This window comes from Chlorocebus sabaeus, chromosome 10 (genome assembly GCF_047675955.1).
Source record: "Chlorocebus sabaeus isolate Y175 chromosome 10, mChlSab1.0.hap1, whole genome shotgun sequence".
Taxonomy (NCBI): domain Eukaryota; kingdom Metazoa; phylum Chordata; class Mammalia; order Primates; family Cercopithecidae; genus Chlorocebus; species Chlorocebus sabaeus.
Genome location: NC_132913.1, coordinates 18,553,650 through 18,574,344, shown reverse-complemented (window position 1 = coordinate 18,574,344; position 20,695 = coordinate 18,553,650). Strand labels below are relative to the sequence as shown.

The 20,695-nt window shown below is 40.6% G+C and overlaps 1 protein-coding gene across 6 annotated transcripts in view; it reads left to right on the top strand.

Annotated features, from left to right (window-relative positions):
* Positions 1–20,695, top strand: part of NCKAP5 (NCK associated protein 5) — a 983,546-nt gene that overhangs the window by 681,323 nt on the left and 281,528 nt on the right. For all 6 annotated transcript variants that reach the window (XM_073019623.1, XM_073019626.1, XM_073019624.1 and 3 more), the window contains one exon: positions 3,625–3,774. In XM_073019623.1, coding sequence (XP_072875724.1) covers positions 3,625–3,774 — 150 coding nt within the window. The remainder of the gene's footprint in view (positions 1–3,624; positions 3,775–20,695) is intronic.

Here is a 20,695-nt window from a genome sequence, read left to right as displayed (position 1 = left end):
TTGCAAATTCTGCATTTGCAAATTTTCTACTCACAGAAATTTATTTGCAACCCGAAAATCAATACTTGTGTCACTTTTGTGGTCATTTGTGAACATAACATGGAATGGTGAAAAATTAGTCACCCAAGGTTCACGTTACTGGCTGAGATGGAGCAAGGCAGCACTGTGCCTTGTTGTTTTAGCTTTCATGCAATAAACTAATGTCCTGTTTGTGGTCTATTTAGTGGTACGTTTTTTGTATTTTGTGCTTTTTGTTGGTGATTTCACTGAAATGGCCCTAAGTGTAGTGTTGAAGCTCTGTCTGGTGTTCCTAACCACACGTAGACTGTGATGTGCCCTACAGATAAAATACTTGTGTGTTAGATAAGCTTCCTTCAGGCATGAGTTATGGTGCTGTTGGCTTTTAGGTCAATGTCAATGAATCAATAGTATATGTTAAATGTAAGGTGTCTTTAAATAGAAATACACATAAAACAGGATTATATAATGGCTGGTTAATGAAAATGTGACCAGAGGCTCACAGAAACCTAACTCTGTATTTCCCCTAGGAACAATAATTTCACATTTCCTAAGTCAGTGTTCTGTTCATGAAAATTTTAGAGAACATAACTACTGTGAATAACAAGAATTCACTATATGGTGTGTGAGTATATATATGTTGGCATTAGCCTCATTTAGGAGTTTAGGAGACAAAGACATCAAGACTTATTGAAATTAAAAAGTTTGTCCAAGGCTAGGTGCGGTGGCTCAGGCCTGTAATCCCAGCACTTTGGGAGGCCGAGGTGGGTGGATCACCTGAGGTCAGGAGTTCAAGACCAGCCTGGCCAACCTGGTGAAAGCCTGTCTCTACTAAAAATACAAAAACTATTTGGCCATGGTGGCAGGCGCCTGTAATCCCAGCTACTCGGGAGGCTGAGACAGGATATTCGCTTGAACCTGGGATGTGGAGGTTGCAGCGAGCCGAGATCATGCCGTTGCACTCCAGCCTGGGTGATAGAGCAAGTCTCCATTTAAAAAAAAAAAAAAAGAAAAAGAAAAACAGAAGAAGTTTGTCTAAGATCATTTGCCAAACTGCTAAATAAATGGTAGACCTGAAATCTGGCTGCCACATTCCGAAGTCTTTTGGCTTTTCATTTACCACCCCAGTGGCTTTTCTTTGTTTTAATTAGCTATTGAGCTCTGATTATTACAGGATACTTCTACAGACACACACATACACACACACACACACACACACACACACACACACACAGAGTCATGCGCCTCATAAAGATGTGGGTCAGTGACAGGCCACATGTGTGATGCTGGTCTCTTAAGATTATACCATGTTTTTACTGTACCTTTTCTATGTTTAGATATGTTTAGATACACAAATACTTGCCATCGTGTTACAGTTGCTTACAGTATTCAGTAGAGTAACACGGTATATAGGATTCCAACCTAGGTACCATATAGCCTGAGTGTATAGTAGGCTGTCCCATCTAGGTTTGTGTAAATACTCTCTATGATGTTTACACAATGATGAAATCTCCTAAGGAATGTGTGACTGTGTATATGTGTATTTATTTGTATGTGTGGATATATGTATGTGTGTGTATATACATATGTATATGTGTAAAATATAAGTGGAATATGCTGAGTTGAAAGAAAAACTATATACAGAAAAGTCAAATGAAGATAATTTTAAAACAGCTTGCTTCATAAACCTAGGTTAGTGTTTATTTACAGTCATCCCAAACTACAAAAGAGAAGTAAAAATACCTCTTTGTTTAGGAATAATATGTACAAATGATTTCTTTTTTATCATGGAAATGTAAGTGTGACAGGTGGCCAAACCCTAAAAATTCAAAGCTATAAAACTGCTTCCATGACCTGGACATGTTTCCTGGCCTGTGGATGTACATCTTAAACTTGCCTGTTATTTATCTGAGCTGAACTCACACCTGCGCATGGTATACAGTTAGGCATGCTTGGGTCTGATTTCCTAAAGAACTACAACCTTTCTAATCAGTTTCACATTTACATATAAAGAGATGACAGGAGGAATTAGATCCTGAAATCTGTGCATAACAGGTTCACATGGATGAATTCACTGACTTTGTGGTCTAAAGTGATTTATATATACACACATATACACTGATATATATGTGTGTATAAATATATACATATACATTAAGACATATTTTTACATACTTCGTAATTTGTTTTCATCACTTAAATATTTTTGGAACCTTCAAAGCACCTTGATGAACACAGTTTGAAAACGCTGTGGTTTTTTTCTTTTCCTTCTTCTTGTGTTCTTCTTTTCTATGTAGACTGTATGAGCTCCTTAAGGGTAAGAATGATATCTTTTGTGCTTCTGTATTTGCAAATAGATCTTAGCTTAGTACTAAAATATAGAGAAGTCTCTTACCACTGATAATCCAGTTTTGTTCAGATGGTTGATAACGAGCTACATTAAAGCAAAGATTTCTGCAGCATTGTGTTTAGAATTAAATAGTGTAATGGAAGGATGTCACCTGGTTGTGGGGAGCAAGAGTCTCCATGCATAAAATATATGTGTTTTTTTTTAATATGGTTATCTCTTGATACTTCTTTTTCCCTTGAAAATGAGAGCCATTCATGAGGCTTAACTTAATACTTCTCAACTTTTAAAAAGCTTCCAGGGATAAGATTGAGTGAGGGGCTTCCAATATTGAGTCAAGACAAAATAACGTTTTATGTCTACCTCAAGGCGATAGTACGAACACTGAACAGTGTTACAGAAAGGGACTAAGGGATCCTTAAAAGTTGTGTCGGCCGGGCGCGGTGGCTCAAGCCTGTAATCCCAGCACTTTGGGAGGCCGAGACGGGCGGATCACGAGGTCAGGAGATCGAGACCATCCTGGCTAACCCGGTGAAACCCCATCTCTACTAAAAAAATACAAAAAACTAGCCAGGCGAGGTGGCGGGCACCTATAGTCCCAGCTACTCGGGAGGCTGAGGCAGGAGAATGGTGTGAACCCGGGAGGCGGAGCTTGCAGTGAGCCGAGATCCGGCCACTGCACTCCAGCCTGGGCGACAGAGCGAGACTCCATCTCAAAAAAAAAAAAAAAAAAAAAAAAAAGGGTTGTGTCATTATTGAGCTGAAAGAACTAATAGGTATGAGCTTTGAATTCTGAAATCACTCTTATTTCAGTATTTTGTGATATTTTATATTCTTTTAATTAAATGGCTACATGTCCAGTGACTTTAATGATCCTATCTTGAGGAGCTATGCCTTTCACAAATCAAAGTATCAAAATTGATCTATTTTTCAGCAATTTACCGTACAGTTGAGTTTCATTGTGCAGATAAAATTGGATTAACCACATGACCCCACCTGTGGCTTTGCTAGCTCAGTCACTTTTTCACCTGTGCAAAGGACATCTGCATTCAAAGATGGCGACCCAATGGCTTTGTCCTTCCAGGGTTCAGTAAAAATATCTACATTTTAAAAAATAAACCCCTCTCAGAATTTGTTTAGCAAATTCCCAGCCCCAGAAGAATGCACATGCAGGAGAAGGATTCCAGCCTTTTTAGCCTCCCACTCATGCTTATTTTTCAGTGGAGATTATTGAAAACAGTAATTCTTTCTTGCTTCAGGAAAAGCTGTCAGAGGAAGAGAGAAAACATAAGGAAGCTTTGGAAGATCTTCACATGGTGGTTGATGAGGATTCGAGGAGTGAAAGCAGCAGTACAGATGAGGGGAAGGAAAAGACCAAATTGCTATTAGAGAGATTGAAAGCTCTGGAGGTAAGAAATGAAGCAATTTTTACACTCTTCAAGAAAAATAAGTGTTCTGCTTCTTTTATTGGCACTGGTTTTCAGTGAGTATAAATCTTCCCTTTTCAGTTCTCCCACACTAATACGATCTATCATTTCCTACTGAGATTTGCCTACGATGAACAAAAAGTTAGCACTGAAAGGGTCTTGACTTTATATTGTTTTAAAAGGAGTACATAGGGCAGTAATTGATTTTAACTTAAATTCAGCCCTCAAACTGGATTAATTCCTAAAATTGCAAGCTCCTTGAGGTAAGGGGCTATGTGATATTTTACCTTATTTTCGCGAGTAACTGGTAGAATGAATGGATGAATGAATGAATGAATGAATGAATGAATGACTAAGCAAAATATTTAATAGTATGTAAAGATGATTGGACACACACTCTGAGATGTTAAGCGGTATAGTCATATCTTTAAAAAAATATGCAGGAATTAAACGTGCAAAGCATCTAACAGTGGAACTGAAACTGGCTAAGGAGACTTAAGGAGATTTTTGGAGCGCTGACATTCTCCAGTTGCCTCCAGATCAGTATATGATAACACTAGTCTGTTACCTAGTGGCATTTGACATTATTTCAAGTGTTAATTCATGAATTTTACAGCAGTCATGAAAGACCATTCCAGTTACTAGTTCTTGATTGAAATGTCGCATGCTTGAAGACTCAGCAAAGATTTTTTTTTTCTATGAATTCACTTACCTCCTTTCGATAAGCTTATAAAGGGCCTTCACTCAGCATCTAAAAACACAGTTCTACCATAGAGTCCACAGAATCCTGAATACTCTACTAGCATAAAGGAATAAGACCTGGAGGCCGGGCACGGTGGCTCACGTCTGTAATCCCAGCACTTTGAGAGGCCGAGGCAGGTGGATCACGAGGTCAGGAGATGGAGACTATCCTGGCTAACACAGTGAAACCCCATCTCTGCTAAAAATACGAAAAATTAGCTGGGCGTAGTGGTGGGTGCCTGTAGTCCCAGCTAGTACAGAGGCTGAGGCAAGAGAATGGCGTGAACCCGGGAGGTGGAGCTTGCAGTGAGCAGATTGTGTGCCACTGCACTCCAGCCTGGGTGACGCACTAAAAAAAAAAAAAGAAAAAAAAGAAGACCTGGAGGGGTCTTGTTTTCTATGCTTGGTTTCTGCAGTGCTACCTCAGATCTACCACATTATCTATAATGAGCATATCCATTTTACACTAATTTCCTCGGTGATAATAAAGCAGAATGGTGAGATGATGCACTTTGAAGCCCAGTTCTTGGGATTTGGTTTGAATCCCTGTTCAACTACTTTCTAGCTTTGAAACCATCAACGTTACTTAGGCTCCCCATGCCTCTGTTCCCTCAGCTGAAAGCATGGGGACAGTAATGGTAACTAGCTTTACAGGGAAGTAATGAGGATTACATGAGTCATTATTTTTTAAATGATGCCTGGTGCATAGTCTCTTTTATTCATTCACAACAAACCGACTCCTTTTCCTTAATTTTGTTCCTACTTATCTGGGCACAATGATTAATAATATAAAGACTGTGAATGAAAGAGTTTGGCTACTCCACACAGGTGTGACCAAAGGCAGACAGGTAAGCCAGTAGCTTCAAACACAGAGCAGAAGAAATATCAACTAAAGTAATCACTAGTAACTCCCTCTGGGCAAAGAGCTAGGAATCAGCCTTGTCTCCTCAAGGGTTCTCATTCTTTTGTCATTTTTTGAAGATAGTCACTATAAAAGATAGAAAAGCCTTCTCAAGGGAAACTGAGGTTCCTATTTGAGTTTGAAGAAACTCATAGCTTTGTCTTGAGGTTGAATTAAATAGATTCACAATAGGAAAGAGTCGGTATTACCATTTCTTACTCCCAGAAAACCGTGTACTTAAATCGTTAGTTTTTGTTTATGACTACAGAGAAAATTAATCTTAGTTCATGGCATTGTTAGAGATAAAAATGAAAAGGACGTTTTACTTCATTAAGCTAAGAGGTCTTTAAAAAATGTATTTCCACACCAGTTAGAATGGTGATCATTAAAAAGTCAGGAAACGACAGGTACTGGAGAGGATGTAGAGAAATAGAAACACTTTTACACTGTTGGTGGGACTGTAAACTAGTTCAACTATTATGGAAAACAGTGTGGCAATTCCTCAAGGATCTAGAACTAGAAATACCATTTGACCCAGCCATCCCATTACTGGGTATATACCCAAAGGATTATAAATCATGCTGCTATAAAGACACATGCACACATATGTTTATTATGGCACTATTCACAATAGCAAAGACTTGGAACCAATGCAAATGTCCATCACTGACAGACTGGGTTAAGAAAATGTGGCACATACACACCATGGAATACTATGCAGCTATGAAAAAGGATGAGTTTGTGTCCTTTGTAGGGACATGGATGCAGCTGGAAACCATCATTCTCAGCAAACTATTGCAAGAACAGGAAACCAAACACCACATGTTCTCACTCATAAGTGGGAACTGAACAATGAGATCACTTGGACACAGGAAGGGGAACATCACACACCAGGGCCTGTTGTGGGGTGGGGGGAGGAGGGAGGGATAGCATTAGGAGATATACCTAATATAAATGACGAGTTAATGGGTGCAGCACACCAACATGGCACATGTATACATATGTAACAAACCTGCACGTTGTGCACATGTACCCTAGAACATAAAGTATAATAAAAATACATATATTTGGCAGCAAATGCTTCTTAAACTGTAGTGAGTAAAAGAGAAACAGTATCTTTTTTCCTTACATAGAGTTCTTTACACTTCAGGCAACAACTCTTGATTCCAGCATTAGTTGAATGCAATAGATGATATCTGTAAGCACCATTAAGCCCCACTATTTTCTTTCATAAAACTATTTTATTTTTTAAATTTCCTATAGTCATAGTGTCTCTGCTTGTTTCCTAAAATTCATTGTTCAATATTAAATGAACTTTCTCCTTGCCTTCACATCTTACTATCTTCTACTTGAACAAGATTATTTCATTTTATAACAAAATATGTAAAATAAGAAATAAAAATATGTTTGTAGATATATATAAATATATCTTCTTATATAATATATAGATGTCTTTTTGTCATACATGTAATTCAATTTTCATATGAATTTTATATGCTACTTATTTTTTTATTTTAAAATATTTTCTCCATATTCTCAGTGTCTAGTATCTTTGCATGAGTTAAACATCGTTGTGGGAAAATAGAGAACTGGTTTTGACAGACTGCAGTCAGAGCTGGTCACAGACCCCGTGTGGATTTTTATGCTTTAACGAAATGCTCCCTTGGAAGATTGCAAGGGAATTAATTATAATGTGTCAAAAATTACTTTGGCAAAATTTGATATACAAGATTTTTTAAAAAACAGAGAATATTTTCTGTCAGTGTATTTTTGGAAGGCAGCTAGGCTCACCAATATACCACCAGCACCCCATCAGCGTATTTTTGAAATGACCATATTTGTATACCCTAATCTCTTGGCCCCTGGTGTTGTAGATCACAGAAAGGAATGATTTTCAGGGTGGTGGAAAGCAGTCTTCTTTAATTCCTCCTCCCCCAACAGGTTCCAAGGAAGTGTAGAAAATGAAATACAGATATGACTTCTATATTACGTTCTTTATTACTGTGACAATGATATTCAAAAACAACTTGAGGAGCCCTTAACTGACAAAATTGAGTTAATATTGTCTAAGCAAAACACCCCCCAGCCACAACCCCTGGATTATTCCCTCTTGTCACCATTTCCGGGGCACGTTCCTACTCACATTCATCAATCAATTCCTCTTTCTTCTCCACCCACCAACCACCTGTGAAACAGCGCCCCCTATACTTGATTTTTCCCAACTCCAACCCTAGGAAGGATATGGGGTTATGGCAGAACATTCTGGAGGCTAAGGGCCTTCAACTCTGTCTTTTGATAGTTCTGTTTCCTGTCAGTCCTTTGGTTGCAGGGTATTTCTCAGTAGCCTTTCTCCTCAGTTTCCAGATCCGCCTTAGAACGTGGCCAGCTCTGTCCCACTTACTCTCCTCTCCCTCAGCCACCTTCTCCCACAGCCAGGTTCTGTCTGTCTTTTAATTTACGGAGCTGTCTAGATCTCTGCATGCCACGTCATGGGCTCATTCCATACCATCCCCATGCTCGGCAAAATATTGTGCTAATTAAGACCTTTACCTTCCTAAAAACGCCTCCAGTGCCAACAGTCAAAAGTATAAAAATTATAATTATACACACTCTCTCTTTCTCTCGTCAGCCTTATTTTCTGTACTGAGTGCATCGGTTTCAGCTGTTGCCAGCTCTTCACGGTGAAGAGTAGACCGTTTACCCTCACTACCAGCCACGGCTCCCTCTGGGCTTAAATTCTAATTTGTGTTTAGGGTCCTGGTGCCTGGAGGAGAAATCATTTGGTGTATATTGGTGTCATAGGGCACACATGGGCAATCTGGATGGCACTTGCACATTTTATGTAACTTCTCAGTGCCTGAATGTAGCATTTTCTATGTTTTTTAAAACTTTGGGTTTTCAAGGCTGCTGTTTCAGAGACTGCTTACTTGACTTAGAACAAAGCTCACCATTCTCAACAGCACTGCCATGTCTCAGGTCCCTTCTATGAAAGGATCACTCCTTTCTCCCATGCCACCAGAGGCCACTGATTCAAGGAATCTTCCCAGACCTGCCCTCCAGTATTCACTGGCTTCATCTGGAGTCTTCCCTGTTCTCCACTCCTGGGCATTTGCCCCACTCAGGTCCCAGATTTGCTCGTGGCATGTTCCTTGAAAGACATGATTTGTTTGTCTGCAGTCCCCGCTCCTGACACTCCCACGGGGCCCTTCTCTCCACTCAGGGACCAACTGCACACCTGACTAAACGTGAAGCTGGACGTTCCCTTGACTCACTCCCAACTCACACTGCATCTCTGATTCTCAGCTTCTAACCATGGGGAGAACAGGCCCGCCACCACCTGAGAGTCCTAAGCCTAAAAGCATGTGCTGCTAACTTAGCTAGATAGCCTCAAGGTTGAAAGAACTTGGCCACTTATAGGAATGATTTATTTTGTGCAGGAAAATATGGCAATTAAATGTGTTAAGGCAAATAACAGGTTTTTCTACTCAATTATACCTTTCCATGAAAGGATGACAATTAAAGTGTTGTGCGTAAGCATTTTGTTAATCAGTAATTCCTGTTTAAAATTAGGTAGTTTAAAATAGACAAACCTGGCTGTGTATCACCATTACATGTAGAACTCGTAGTCGATAGATATATATTAAATATCTTCTGTGGGCCAAACACTGTTCTTTGCACAGGGATTAGATCAGCTTTGTTGGTCCCCACCCCAGTGGGCAGACACAGGAAGCATATACTTATCAAATAATAAGTAAGTAAACAAATAGGCAACTATATGCCCATAAGTAAGAAAAGTTGGTTGAGGTAGTAGTAGAGAAAGTGCGAACTAGGGGTAGGAGAGGTATTTACTTAAGAAGACCTCTGACATCAGCCATTTGGGTATAATATAAATAATAAAAAGGAGACAGCTGTGTGAAGATCGAGGAAGAACATTCCAAGAGGAGGCAGCTGCAAAGGTGAAAGGCCACCTGAAGATGCTGGAAAGCTTGGCAAGTGCAAGGAACAGAAATAAGAAGTGTGTCCCGGGACACAAGGTACAAAATTTAAAAACGGAAGGAGATGAGTTCAGAGAGGTAGACAAGGGCCAGACACGCTTAAGCCATATAGGCCATGGTCACAATAAAGACTCTGAAAGTGATCTAAATGTAAAAGGAAGCCATTTAGAGACTTTTAAACTGGGAAGGAGCAGTGATGTGACTTCTCATTTATGAAGACAAATTCTTCTGCTTTGTGGGCTAATAGTGGGACATAGGAGGGGCAGGGAGACCAGGTAGAAGGTATTTTTGTTGTTGTTTTTAGATTCAGACAAACAATATTAGTAGACTGGTCTAGGGTAGGTGCCTAGGACTAATAGGGAATGATAATCATACCATATTAATTTCATTGGACTGGAGGTAATGGGAATGATAAACATGTTGGCAAGCCTTCCTATAGGGCTTACTATGTCCCAAATACTGTTCTGATTACCATTTATGTTTATATATGTTATTTCCATCATCATAACCCTGTGGGATAGGGTAGTATAGGGACCAACAGGAGCCCTTAGCTCCCTAAAGGTTCACAGAAAATCGCTGACATGAGGCCAACTGATTGATAGGAGAAAAGGCATACACATTTATTTTCAATGTGTATACATAGGAGCCTTCAGAATGGTGACTCAAAGATGCAGGAGAAATTGTCCATTTTTATGCTTATGTTCAACAGAGTATAGAGAGCCATGTAGAAAGATGACTGTACCAAAGAAGAGAATGATGTAATGGTAATAGACAGTGGGGAAACCCTGTGAGGCCTGCCTGTCTAGACTCTTCTTGGCCTCTGCTTGCAGCATTCCTTCCTTCTGAGTGTGGGGCCAAACCTCCTCTAGAATAGGGGTCTTATGATCTGTAGCAAACAAGGCAGATCAGATAATTTCCTTATGGCCAGATTTTACAGAGAAAAGCAGAAGGAAAATTGGAGTAATTTTTTTTAGGTTTAATGACTAGCTTTATGGTTTCTTTGGCCTGCCTGGGAAAAGAGGGATTCTAGTTTCTATGGCTAGGCTGGGGGAGAATGGAGCTGGGAGACAGGAGGACAAGAGGTCAGAGAAAAACTTTCGCTTCTGAGGCTTTCATTTGGGGATACTGTTTCCTGACTCCCAACAGTAGTTATCACTGTTATCCCCATTTTACAGATGAGGAAACTGAGCCCCCCAAAAAAGTTGGATATTTTGCCCAAGGTCATGTAGCCAGTGAGAGAGTCAGCATTTGAACTCCCAATGTATGGCTCCACTGTACTATGCTAGTAAGAAACGGTCAAAGAATATATTTCAGAAGTAAGATTAGGAAATACAGATCAATTGGATGTGGAATATAAGGAAAAGTGAGAAGTCAAGGATAACCTCTAGTTTTTTGGTTTTAGCAACTGAGAGTGAGGTTGTACCAAATTCCTGAGAGAGGCAACCCTTGAACGAAAGGTGACTTAGCAAAATTAACATGCAATTGTCTGTTGGTTTTTGCCCATGTTAAGTTGAGATGCCTATTAAGCATTCAAGTGGTGATGTTCTATAGGCAGGTGGAAATACAAAGTTCAGGTCACGGTTAGAGATATGGATTTGAGAATCATCAGCATACAGATGACACTCAGCCTCATGGGACTAACTAAAGTCCCATCAGAAGTAACTGTAAATGGACAAGAAGGGGGCAGAGGACAGAGTTCAGAGGTTCCCCATTTTTTGAGGTCTGGCAGAGGAAGAGGTGCCAGCACCTGAGCCTGGGGAGAGTATCTGGTATGGTGGGAGGAAAATGGAAGGTGAAGTGTTGTAGGAGCCTAAAGAAGAAAGTGCTCCAAGGGTATCCTTGTCGAGTGCTGCTAACAGCACAAGCAAGATGGAGCACAGAATCCGTCCTCGGCTCTGGCAAGGCATGGTCAGCTATGACCGGGGTAACAACAGTTTCTGATGGGAGTGGGCAGGGAGGAAAACATGTGGAGACATGTATAGACAGGTCTGAAATGGGTCAGACATGGAGAGGGTCAAAACTGAGGAGAGACAGGGTACAACAGAAACTCTTCAAAAGGCAGCTGATGGTATGGCATGTTAGTGTACCAATGGCCATGGTCTAGTGGAGAGGATGAAATCGATGATGCAGGAGAGAGATGTAGGAATGCAAGAATGAGATGTGCAAGCAGGCTAGGGGGATGAAACCAGAGAAGAAACAGAGTTTTTTAAAAACTCAGATGTCTAGAATGTAACCCAGGAAATCCCAGCTCTTTAAATCTACAACGGAAACTGACCATCTATATTTTTCTAAACCTCTGTGGATTATTCAGATGCACAACCAGGATTGAGAACCACAGAAACTGCTTTTAGAGTGATATTTAAAGCTATCAAAACAACTTAGGCCCAGTTCTGTACTAAACCCAACAAGCTTTCACTGGTCTTTTTAAAAATTATAAATTGGTAATTTATAGTTAGATACATTTATGGCATGCAAAGTGATGTTACAATTCATAATACAACATGTAATAATTACATCAAGCTAGTTAACATATCCATCACCTCATACTTAACATTTTTTGTGGTGAGAAGGTTTGAAATGGACTCTTAGCAATTTTGAGATGTATAATGCTCTATTATCAACAGATTTTATACCCTTTGACCACGCTCTCTGCATTCTTGCACCCCCATAGTCTCGGTAACCACCATTCTACTCTCTGCTTTCATTGATCTTATGTGGCCAAAAAACATTTGAAAAAAAAGCTCATCATCACTGGTCATCAGAGAAATGCATATCAAAACCACAATGAGATATCATCTCAAGCCAGTTAGAATGGCGATCATTAAAAAGTCAGGAAACAACAGATACTGGCAAGGATGTGAGAAATAGGAATGCCTTTACACTGTTGGTGGGAGTGTGTATTAGTTCAACCATTGTGGAAGACAGTGTGGTGATTCCTCAAGGATCTAGAAGCAGAAATACTGTATGACCCAGCAATCCCATTACTGGGGATATACCCAAAGGATTATAAATCATTCTACTATAAAGACACATGCACATGTATGTTTACTGCAGCACTATTCACAATAGCAAAGAGTTGGAACCAACCCAAATGTCCATCAACGATAAACTGGATAAATAAAATGTGGCACATATACATCATGGAATACTATGCAGCCATAAAAAAGAAGGAGTTCATGTCCTTTCAGAGACATGGATGAAGCTGATCTTAACCAACTTGTAATCTAACCTTTCTGTGCCCCTGCCTCCTCTTACGTAGAACTTTCCCTGGCTCTTCAGACTTAGATCCAGAGGCCCTTCCCACATGTGCCCAGTGCCATAAGCCTGAAAGCCTAGGGAAAGGTCATCATCCAAAGTGCCCTTCAGTGGCTTCATGTCACCTTTGAGGGCTCCCCTGACATGACCACGGATATGTCCAGGTCTGACTTTGTCTCCTTGCTAGTGAGAGGAATGGGCCATTTTCTTTCCCTTTCTAATTGGCTTTAAGTTCTTACCTTGTTCTTCCTACTTTTATCCTCTCCTATCTTAAGACAATGTAAAAGAAATTAAAAAGTTATAAGGCAGCATGCCAGTGATATTCTGAATAGAAATTCATAATTGTTTCCTTCTAATCTTTAGATTCTATGACAGTTTGCTGACAGGTAACACCAGACATCCCTGTCTTAAAGTATCTGGCATTTATCTTTCTCTTGATTGTTTTACATCTACCTGTGGGTCACCTAGCAACATCACTAAGCTGGGATTTGAGACAAGAACTACTCTTTGGTAAAGGGGCTTGAAGTTTTGTTAAAAAATTCCATTTTATGTCATTATGTAACTTTGTACTAGCAATTTTCTGATTATAAAAGTAGTAAATAGTCACATTACAGAAAATTAGAAAAATCATAAGAAAATAATTGTAATTACACTAATCAGAAATGGTTGCAATTGGCATTTCAGCATGTATATTTCTAGTCTTTTTGTTATTGTTGTACCTAATCAAATTAGGATATCATGAAATATCACTGCATACAGTTAAGTAGCCTGCTGTTGCATGCAGTATATCAAAACTGTTTCTCTACATTATTCAATACTTTTCAAAAATATGATGCAATGGCCATGTAGAAATTTATCCAATGGATACTGAGTGCCATTTATGTAATCCTCACTGTTGGCTACTTAGCTCGTTCACAGTCTTTCACTATTACAATGTTCTTATGAGCATCCTGGTGCCTAAGTCTTTATACACATATATTGTGATAGAATATTTAAAGCATACCATTCTCTTTTAAAGCAGTCATGCCCATTGACAGTTAGATTTCTTATTTAAGAATCAAAATCAAGAAGCTCAGAAATGAAGCTGATGGAGGCAGCACAGTTAGGCAAAGAGTACCCAACCCACACACTCCAAGGGGCCACCATTGTCACTCAGTATAGGACGCAATATTGAGAGGATCCATGGGCTGCTGAAACAATTTCAAAGATCTAAAATCTTGGGAAAACTTTATAATGCGGGAAATCTTACTCTTCTTTCAAGGTTCTCTATTTGTGATTACTCTTTCAGTTGCAAGTCATGGAGACACTACTCAGACTGACTTAACCGAAAGGAAGGATGGTTATATAACTGGACAATCAGCTGTAACAAGCCATGATGAATGCAAGGGTTCAGACAATGTCAGAAAGCTTTCTCCAGCTCTCAGCTCTGCTTTAATTTGAGCTAGTTCCCCTCTCAGGCAGGCCTTTTCCATGTGATGGCACCAAATCAGTAGCACCGTGCAAAAGCCATGTCTCTTTCCTAGTCATCCCATCAAAGCTCCTACACTCCAGAGAGAGGGATCTCATTGGCTTGGTTTCAGTTGTAGGCCCGCCTCTTGGCCTCTGGAGGGTAGAGCATTTCAACCAGCAGTTCCATCAGTTCCATCAAAGATTTGGCAAAATTCTTGTGTTTTAGTTATTTAAATGTCAGAATTACTTTAATACCACCCAGAAATAATGTTACTGCTTAGATACTGTCTTTTTTTCCCTTCTGTGCCATATTGTCTTTCTTTTTCTCTTCTCTCTCTCTCTCTCTCTCTTTTTCTGTCTGCCTGTCTCTCTTCTCTCTCCCATACCTTTCTCTCCCTCCTTTGGCATTTCTAGGCCTGGCCTCCTGCTGGATGCTGGAGTTACAAAGAGATACAGAGCATCTTTTCTGTCATTGTTGGAAGGAAGACAAAAAGATAGTAATTAAAAATATACTAATTAATTAAGGTAATAAAGATAAAGCACATTAAAATTTTAGAAAAATGTAAGATATGTACAAGGCTCAGTGGAGCACCAAGACAGAAGTATCTAACTGAATTAGTTTTGGAGAAAGCAAAGAGATAAAGAAGTGGCATTTGAACTGTGATTCTTTGAGGCTTTATGCCAGTTCTCCAGGCAAAGATGGTAAAATAAAGAGTGAGGGAATTGCCCAGACAAAAGCGGAAATGCCTGAAACAGCCTCAAGGAGCCCTCAGAACATGGACCTGTCTGGGACTGGGGCACCTATGGCCAGAGATAAGGCCAAATGGCTCGGCCTATTTATATGTGCAAGTGCCATGTATTTAATCCTCACCATTGGTTACTTAGCTTGTTCACACTCTTTGGATGGATAGATAGTGCATGGAACTACCTAGCTATCCAACACATCAATATTAAGAGCTAACAACGTTTATGTTTAAAACTCATGCAGTTGCGTTGGCAAGCCTCTAGTCAGTTTAAAGCTGTTCTTAACTAATCGCCCCTTCACTTTCCACACTGAAGCTCCTCGTGGTGCTTCAGCCCATCTATAGAGCATCAAATCACATGCCCAAACAAACATGCCAAGGGATGCTGCAAACCATCCTGAGCTATGGAGAGAATATTTATGACTTTAAAATGAATGCCCCCAGTGACTTCAGAAGAAACTCAGTAGAAAAATACGTGCATTCCATAAATTGAAGTTCTACCATCATCAAAAGCCTTTGATCAGTGCTCGTTTTCTTTTGGCCTGTCTCTCACTATTGATGTGAGGAAGCTGTACTTGTCTGCAATTTAGGTTTCTTAGTAATAGGCAGCCGAAGATTCCTCTTACCTTGGGTTTTGTTAGCATCTCCATTGCTGTTTTACAGCAGCCCTTTTGGCCTTCCAACTCCTGGAAGCTTGTTCAATCAAGACATAACCTTTTATCAGTTATGACCAACTGCTGAGGGAAAGAAAAACATTCTCAGTGGGAGATAAGCCAAGGTGTGAGGGGGTCTGTGACTGCCCTGCATTGCCAGGACCAGATTTAGGTAGAAGCTTGTTAGAAACACCTCAGATGATAGAAAAAGCCAATATACCAAGAATTAATCTGCATAAATATGTTACTTTGCCTGGCTCAGATTTGTGTGGGAGCTTGTAAGTAAACCCCAGATCTCAGAGAAGGCCAATGCATCAAGGACTAATCTCCATAAATATTCTAAGAGCTATCAGAGAAGAAAAATGAACTATAGGGGCAACATTACATGTGCCCAGAGATAATTAGAACGAAGTGTTGTTAATTGTGTGTTGGTTTAATGTTATGTAGCCATGGCCTTGTTTTTTTCCACAGAGCATAAATTTTGATGTCAGAGACTGAAAGCTGACTGGCTTGATTCATCAAAAGGACTCGGTTTGCTTAGTGACAGCCAATTAAGCATTTTAATCCTTACTCTGCAAAGTAAGTTAAAGCCTAGTATATCATGAGTAGAATTGGAAAACAAAACCCCAAATCTCGTTTGTTTGTTTTTTTGTTTAGTGAGTCCCTGGCTTGTCTTAGATATGATGCTTCTAAGTCACTTACCGAAGTGTCATGAATAAAAATGACACAAGCTGTGATTCAAAAAGCGGTATGATTGATGAGCCGTCCCCAGAACAGAACCACAGCATTCTATTAACTCTAATAGTTTGCCAGGAGAAAATGTTACATGGCCTTGGGGGAAAAAATTGTGGCTCTAGAATGGGGTCCAGAGAAATGCCCTTGTTATATAGGTATTGGCTTGACATGCTGAGTCAGTAACACGGTCACCCTGAAACTATGAAATGCTGTAAAATATCCAGGTGGTCTGATTTCTGACAGCAACCTTTTGAGGGTGATCTAATTCGTTAGCACTCAAATGAGCTCCAACCCTAGAGCCTCACTGCTCAGGGAGTGGGAAATATAGTTTTACTTTATAACCAAAGCAATGTGACCCAAGTCCTCTAAAGGACCAGAGATTTAAGATGTGGATGCGGGAGGAGAGATTATAAACACCGGCTGTCATGGTGTAAGAGTCTCTACAGTCTTCGTTTTGGTAATTACTCCCGTTTCAGAAGTATCTAAAATACATATTTGTTTTAATGTGTGAATTGAACTTTCTAGATTTAAACATCCTTGGCTGCTTAATAGCATTTTTGCCTTTGGAATTGGGATGCCTTAGTTACAGCACACCCCGGGCGGGCTCAGCCTCCCTTTCAGAGTCAGTAAGTGCTGCTGCTCGGCTGTCACGGCGGATGAGGGCTCCTTTAGAAAGCAGGTTCTGCTGTGTTTCTAAAGAAGAGACAGCTTGTAACACGTGTCCGTGGTTTGTTCTGAAAGGACAGCATCTCAACCCAGCAAAGTCAAGAAGAAATATTTTTAAGACCAGAGGGGGAACATGAGCAGTTGGGAAATTTTGCATCGTTTTTCCCAAAATAGAGTCTTTTTTCCCTTATCTTCATCTCATTTGTAGTCATATCCACAAGCCCTTTCTTAGAAACAGGAAAAGTACCTTTTCTTGTGATACCGGTTTTTTTTTTTTTTTTTTTTTTTTTTTCTGTTTCTGTTTTGTGTTGTTTTGTTTTTGTTTTTGTTTGCTTCTTAGGTTCCTGGGGCCAAGTCAAATTGGTTTTGGTAATCTCATAAAATACTAAGATGATCCGGAATTCATTTGGAGGAGACTGCCTCCCATACAGTGTAGTAACTTGGGGGAGGTAACTCTGTGGGTAATTTCAGCTTAAAATGAGAAGCAACTGCGGACAAATAGCATCTGATGTGCAGGTGTTTCTAAGTTCATACGATCAAATGGGTCCTCAGAAATCCAGATCACCAAAAAATCTCCCTACAGTCTAGTTTTATGAAAGACAAATAAGAAAACAAACAGCCTTTTTCCTTTTTCCCCAAAAGCGGTGTCTGGGTATTTCCTGAGATGAATGTAAATTCTTGATTGCACACCCCGTTTATGACCTTACCCCATCCTCAGCGTCTGAAAACTGATCCCAGGGGCCTCCTGGCAAAGGTATAAGAGCTTCATGGATCATCATACAGAATCTAAGCCATGCTCCTGACCATGTAATTATTACAACAGACTTAATAATCATATATTGAAGAATAATAATGTTATAACAATTATATAACATTGAAACCTCTTGATGCCATCCAGATGTAAATTCAGTAAATTCACTGATAAGATGTTCTTGGAGAAAAGTATAAAAACACATTTATCTGATCCTCTTACGTTGATCTTAAACTAGTTCAGTTCACAATTTTAAAACAGAGACATTTTTCAAAAATATTTTTAGTAAGATACAATCTAGGAGTAAAGGTGTAGTGAACAGATTAAATTCTTTTTCTTTTTTGTTGTTTTTGAAATGGCGTTTCACCCTGTTGTCCAGGCTGGAATGCAGTGGCACGATCTCGACTCACTGCAACCTCCCCCTCTCAGTTTCCAGCGATTCTCCTGCCTCAGCCTCCTGAGTAATGGGATTACAGGTGCCCACCACTATGCCTGACTAATTTTTGTATTTTTGGTAGAGACGGGGTTTCACTGTGTTAGCCAGGCTGGTCTCGAACTCCTGACCTCAAGTGATCTGCCCGCCTCGGCCTCCCAAAGTGCTGGGATTACAGGTGTGAATGACTGTGCCCAGCCCAGCCTAAACATTAATTTCTTTATTCCATTTTCACCTGTTACAAAATGACCGTTTTTCAATGAGGTATCAGAGTGGACCTTTTTTAGTGAGTGACAGATGATTTGGGAGCCGTGTTTTTAAATACAGCTTTTACTTTATTTAGGTGTGGCAAAGCCGATAGCTTAGGAGATGAGGGCCACTGAAAAGATAGTTGTTATTCTCACAGGTTTCAAAAGGAGAGGCATGCCACGCCCTGAGGGGCCTGCAAGGTGAAGCTCAGGGTCTGTCTGGAGACAGAGGAAGGGGCAGAGGGGAAACGGCAGAATCTGCAGGCAGGGGTCCTTACTGTGGTTTCTGTGGAAAGGAACAGCAAGCCAGGCAGGGACAACAGGTCCAGAGTTGGCAAGTTGAATGATTTCAGCAGGCTGTGGGGCACAGGGGCCCTTCGCGTGAGACTCTGACAGAGAGCTGATTGGAGTTGGTGTGGGCTCTGGGTTGACTTGCATTTTCAAAACTTGCTCACAAGTGAGTTGTTCACTGTCTCTAGGAATTGGTTAACCTTGAAGGGACGGCCCCTCTCCAGGGTCAGCAAGGTCCCAGATGTCAAAGCCTTAGAATGCGAAAATAAGGATGTATTCACTGCAGACTGTGACACCTAAATGACATTTTGTTCCTAGGCTTCTGGAGGAGTTCCTTCATCACTGGCCCTCGGGCCTCACTAGTTCACCAGCTTCTTTACTTCTTCTCATCCCTGGGTGGGACAGGATGGGGGCGGTGAGGGGTGGGTCTTATCCTTCTTCCTCACCATGTTTTCTTTTTTTAAAAATTTCTCTGGATCTTTGTTGCTTCTGAGTTACCGTAGGAAAAATTCACTGTGGCACAGGCCTCTTTGAATTTATTTGAATTTTTCTTTCCTTCCACAGAACGAATTAGTCAGAGTGAATCAGCCAAACACCACGTATTAATCTTTTGGTGTTTTAGTCTTTAGACCTGATTTACTTGTGTCCATGGGCTGCTACCTACCTACCAAAGTGGAGGTGTTGGGGAAAGGCAAGAGAAGGGGTGGAGCATTGTACCTAGCTCTGTAATCATCTCAGAAGCCGAGGCCTCCACGAAGCCTTGTTCCCGTTGGCCAAGGTTTCCTTCTGTACTGGTGCATTTCATCTCTGACATTGCATTAAGGGGCTTGGAGGGTGGTGCTATTTCTTTCACACAGCCTCTCCTTTGGGACTCTCCAAGAGCTTGTTATCATTTGGTATTCCACCTTTTAGACTCAAATTTGGGCCCCAAACCTTTGCTCTGAATGGCGGATTTCTGTTTTCTCTAACTGCCTGTCAGCTGGGCTGTCAGCCGCTGCTGTTTCTCGGCCTCCCTGCCCATGCCCCTCCGCTGGCTGCAGGCTGTTCTTCAGGGAGTCCTTAAAGCAATTCCTCTGCCTTCTCAGCAGGCAACAGTCCCTTTTAACTTCTCTCTGCAACTCTTTGGGTACCTGCTGCCAGCTGTTCTCTGCACATAACCGACTGAGATGAATCATGTTGCAATGAGCTGCAAATCCACATATAGCCAAGCTTCTCCCCCAGCCAGCCATTCATAAAGGGGCCTACTTTTCCCTTGAATCCCCGCTTGTACCACTGCACCAGGAAGAGTGCAAAGAAAGGGTACATCGACAGAAAACAGTAAATGAAGTGGAATCTATTTTGGCGATATAAAAATAACTGTCATCATTACCGTTTATCATTATCTAAGTCTGCCCACAGAAACTTTTCACAGTTCCCCTCTCTTCCCTGTATCCCCTTGAGCATTCATGAGGCATCTGTGAGGATGCTGACAAGTTGGTTCGGAGAAAGACTTTGGAAGCCCCTATCATCTCAGGTCAGGGTGAGCTGAGTTTGGGTAGCGAGTTTGTGTATCTCAGCACTGGGGCTAATTTCATAGCAGAAGATATATAGTAATCTTTCTCGAAGAATAAGAGGCAATTCTCATAAGACTTCGTGAGCTACCTGGGGCAGGTGACAATGAAACCAACAAAGGAATGCTGTATCATAAAATCTCCCAAAGTGAAATCTTGTGAATTCTTCATTTCCTGTATCTAAGAATTAAGCTCTAAAAGAAAACAAGTGTCCTCTCTAGGGTGGGCTCCTGGAGGGCTGGGACGGTGAGCCACATTTCACCTTGAATTCCTATTGGACAGAGCTTGCTGGGTTGAATTGTAACATTTGTTTTAATTTCCCAGGCAGCAGATTTCACATACAAATAGAAAGGTTTGAAACAAGTAGAGGGGCCCTGCTAAAGGGATGATAAGCCAAGATAATTGTCATGGAACTAATCTGTTTTCCATTCTTCAGCTGCAGGGAATTGTGTACTGTCTGCTGAAGGAATCACTTTATTTTAAAATTACACT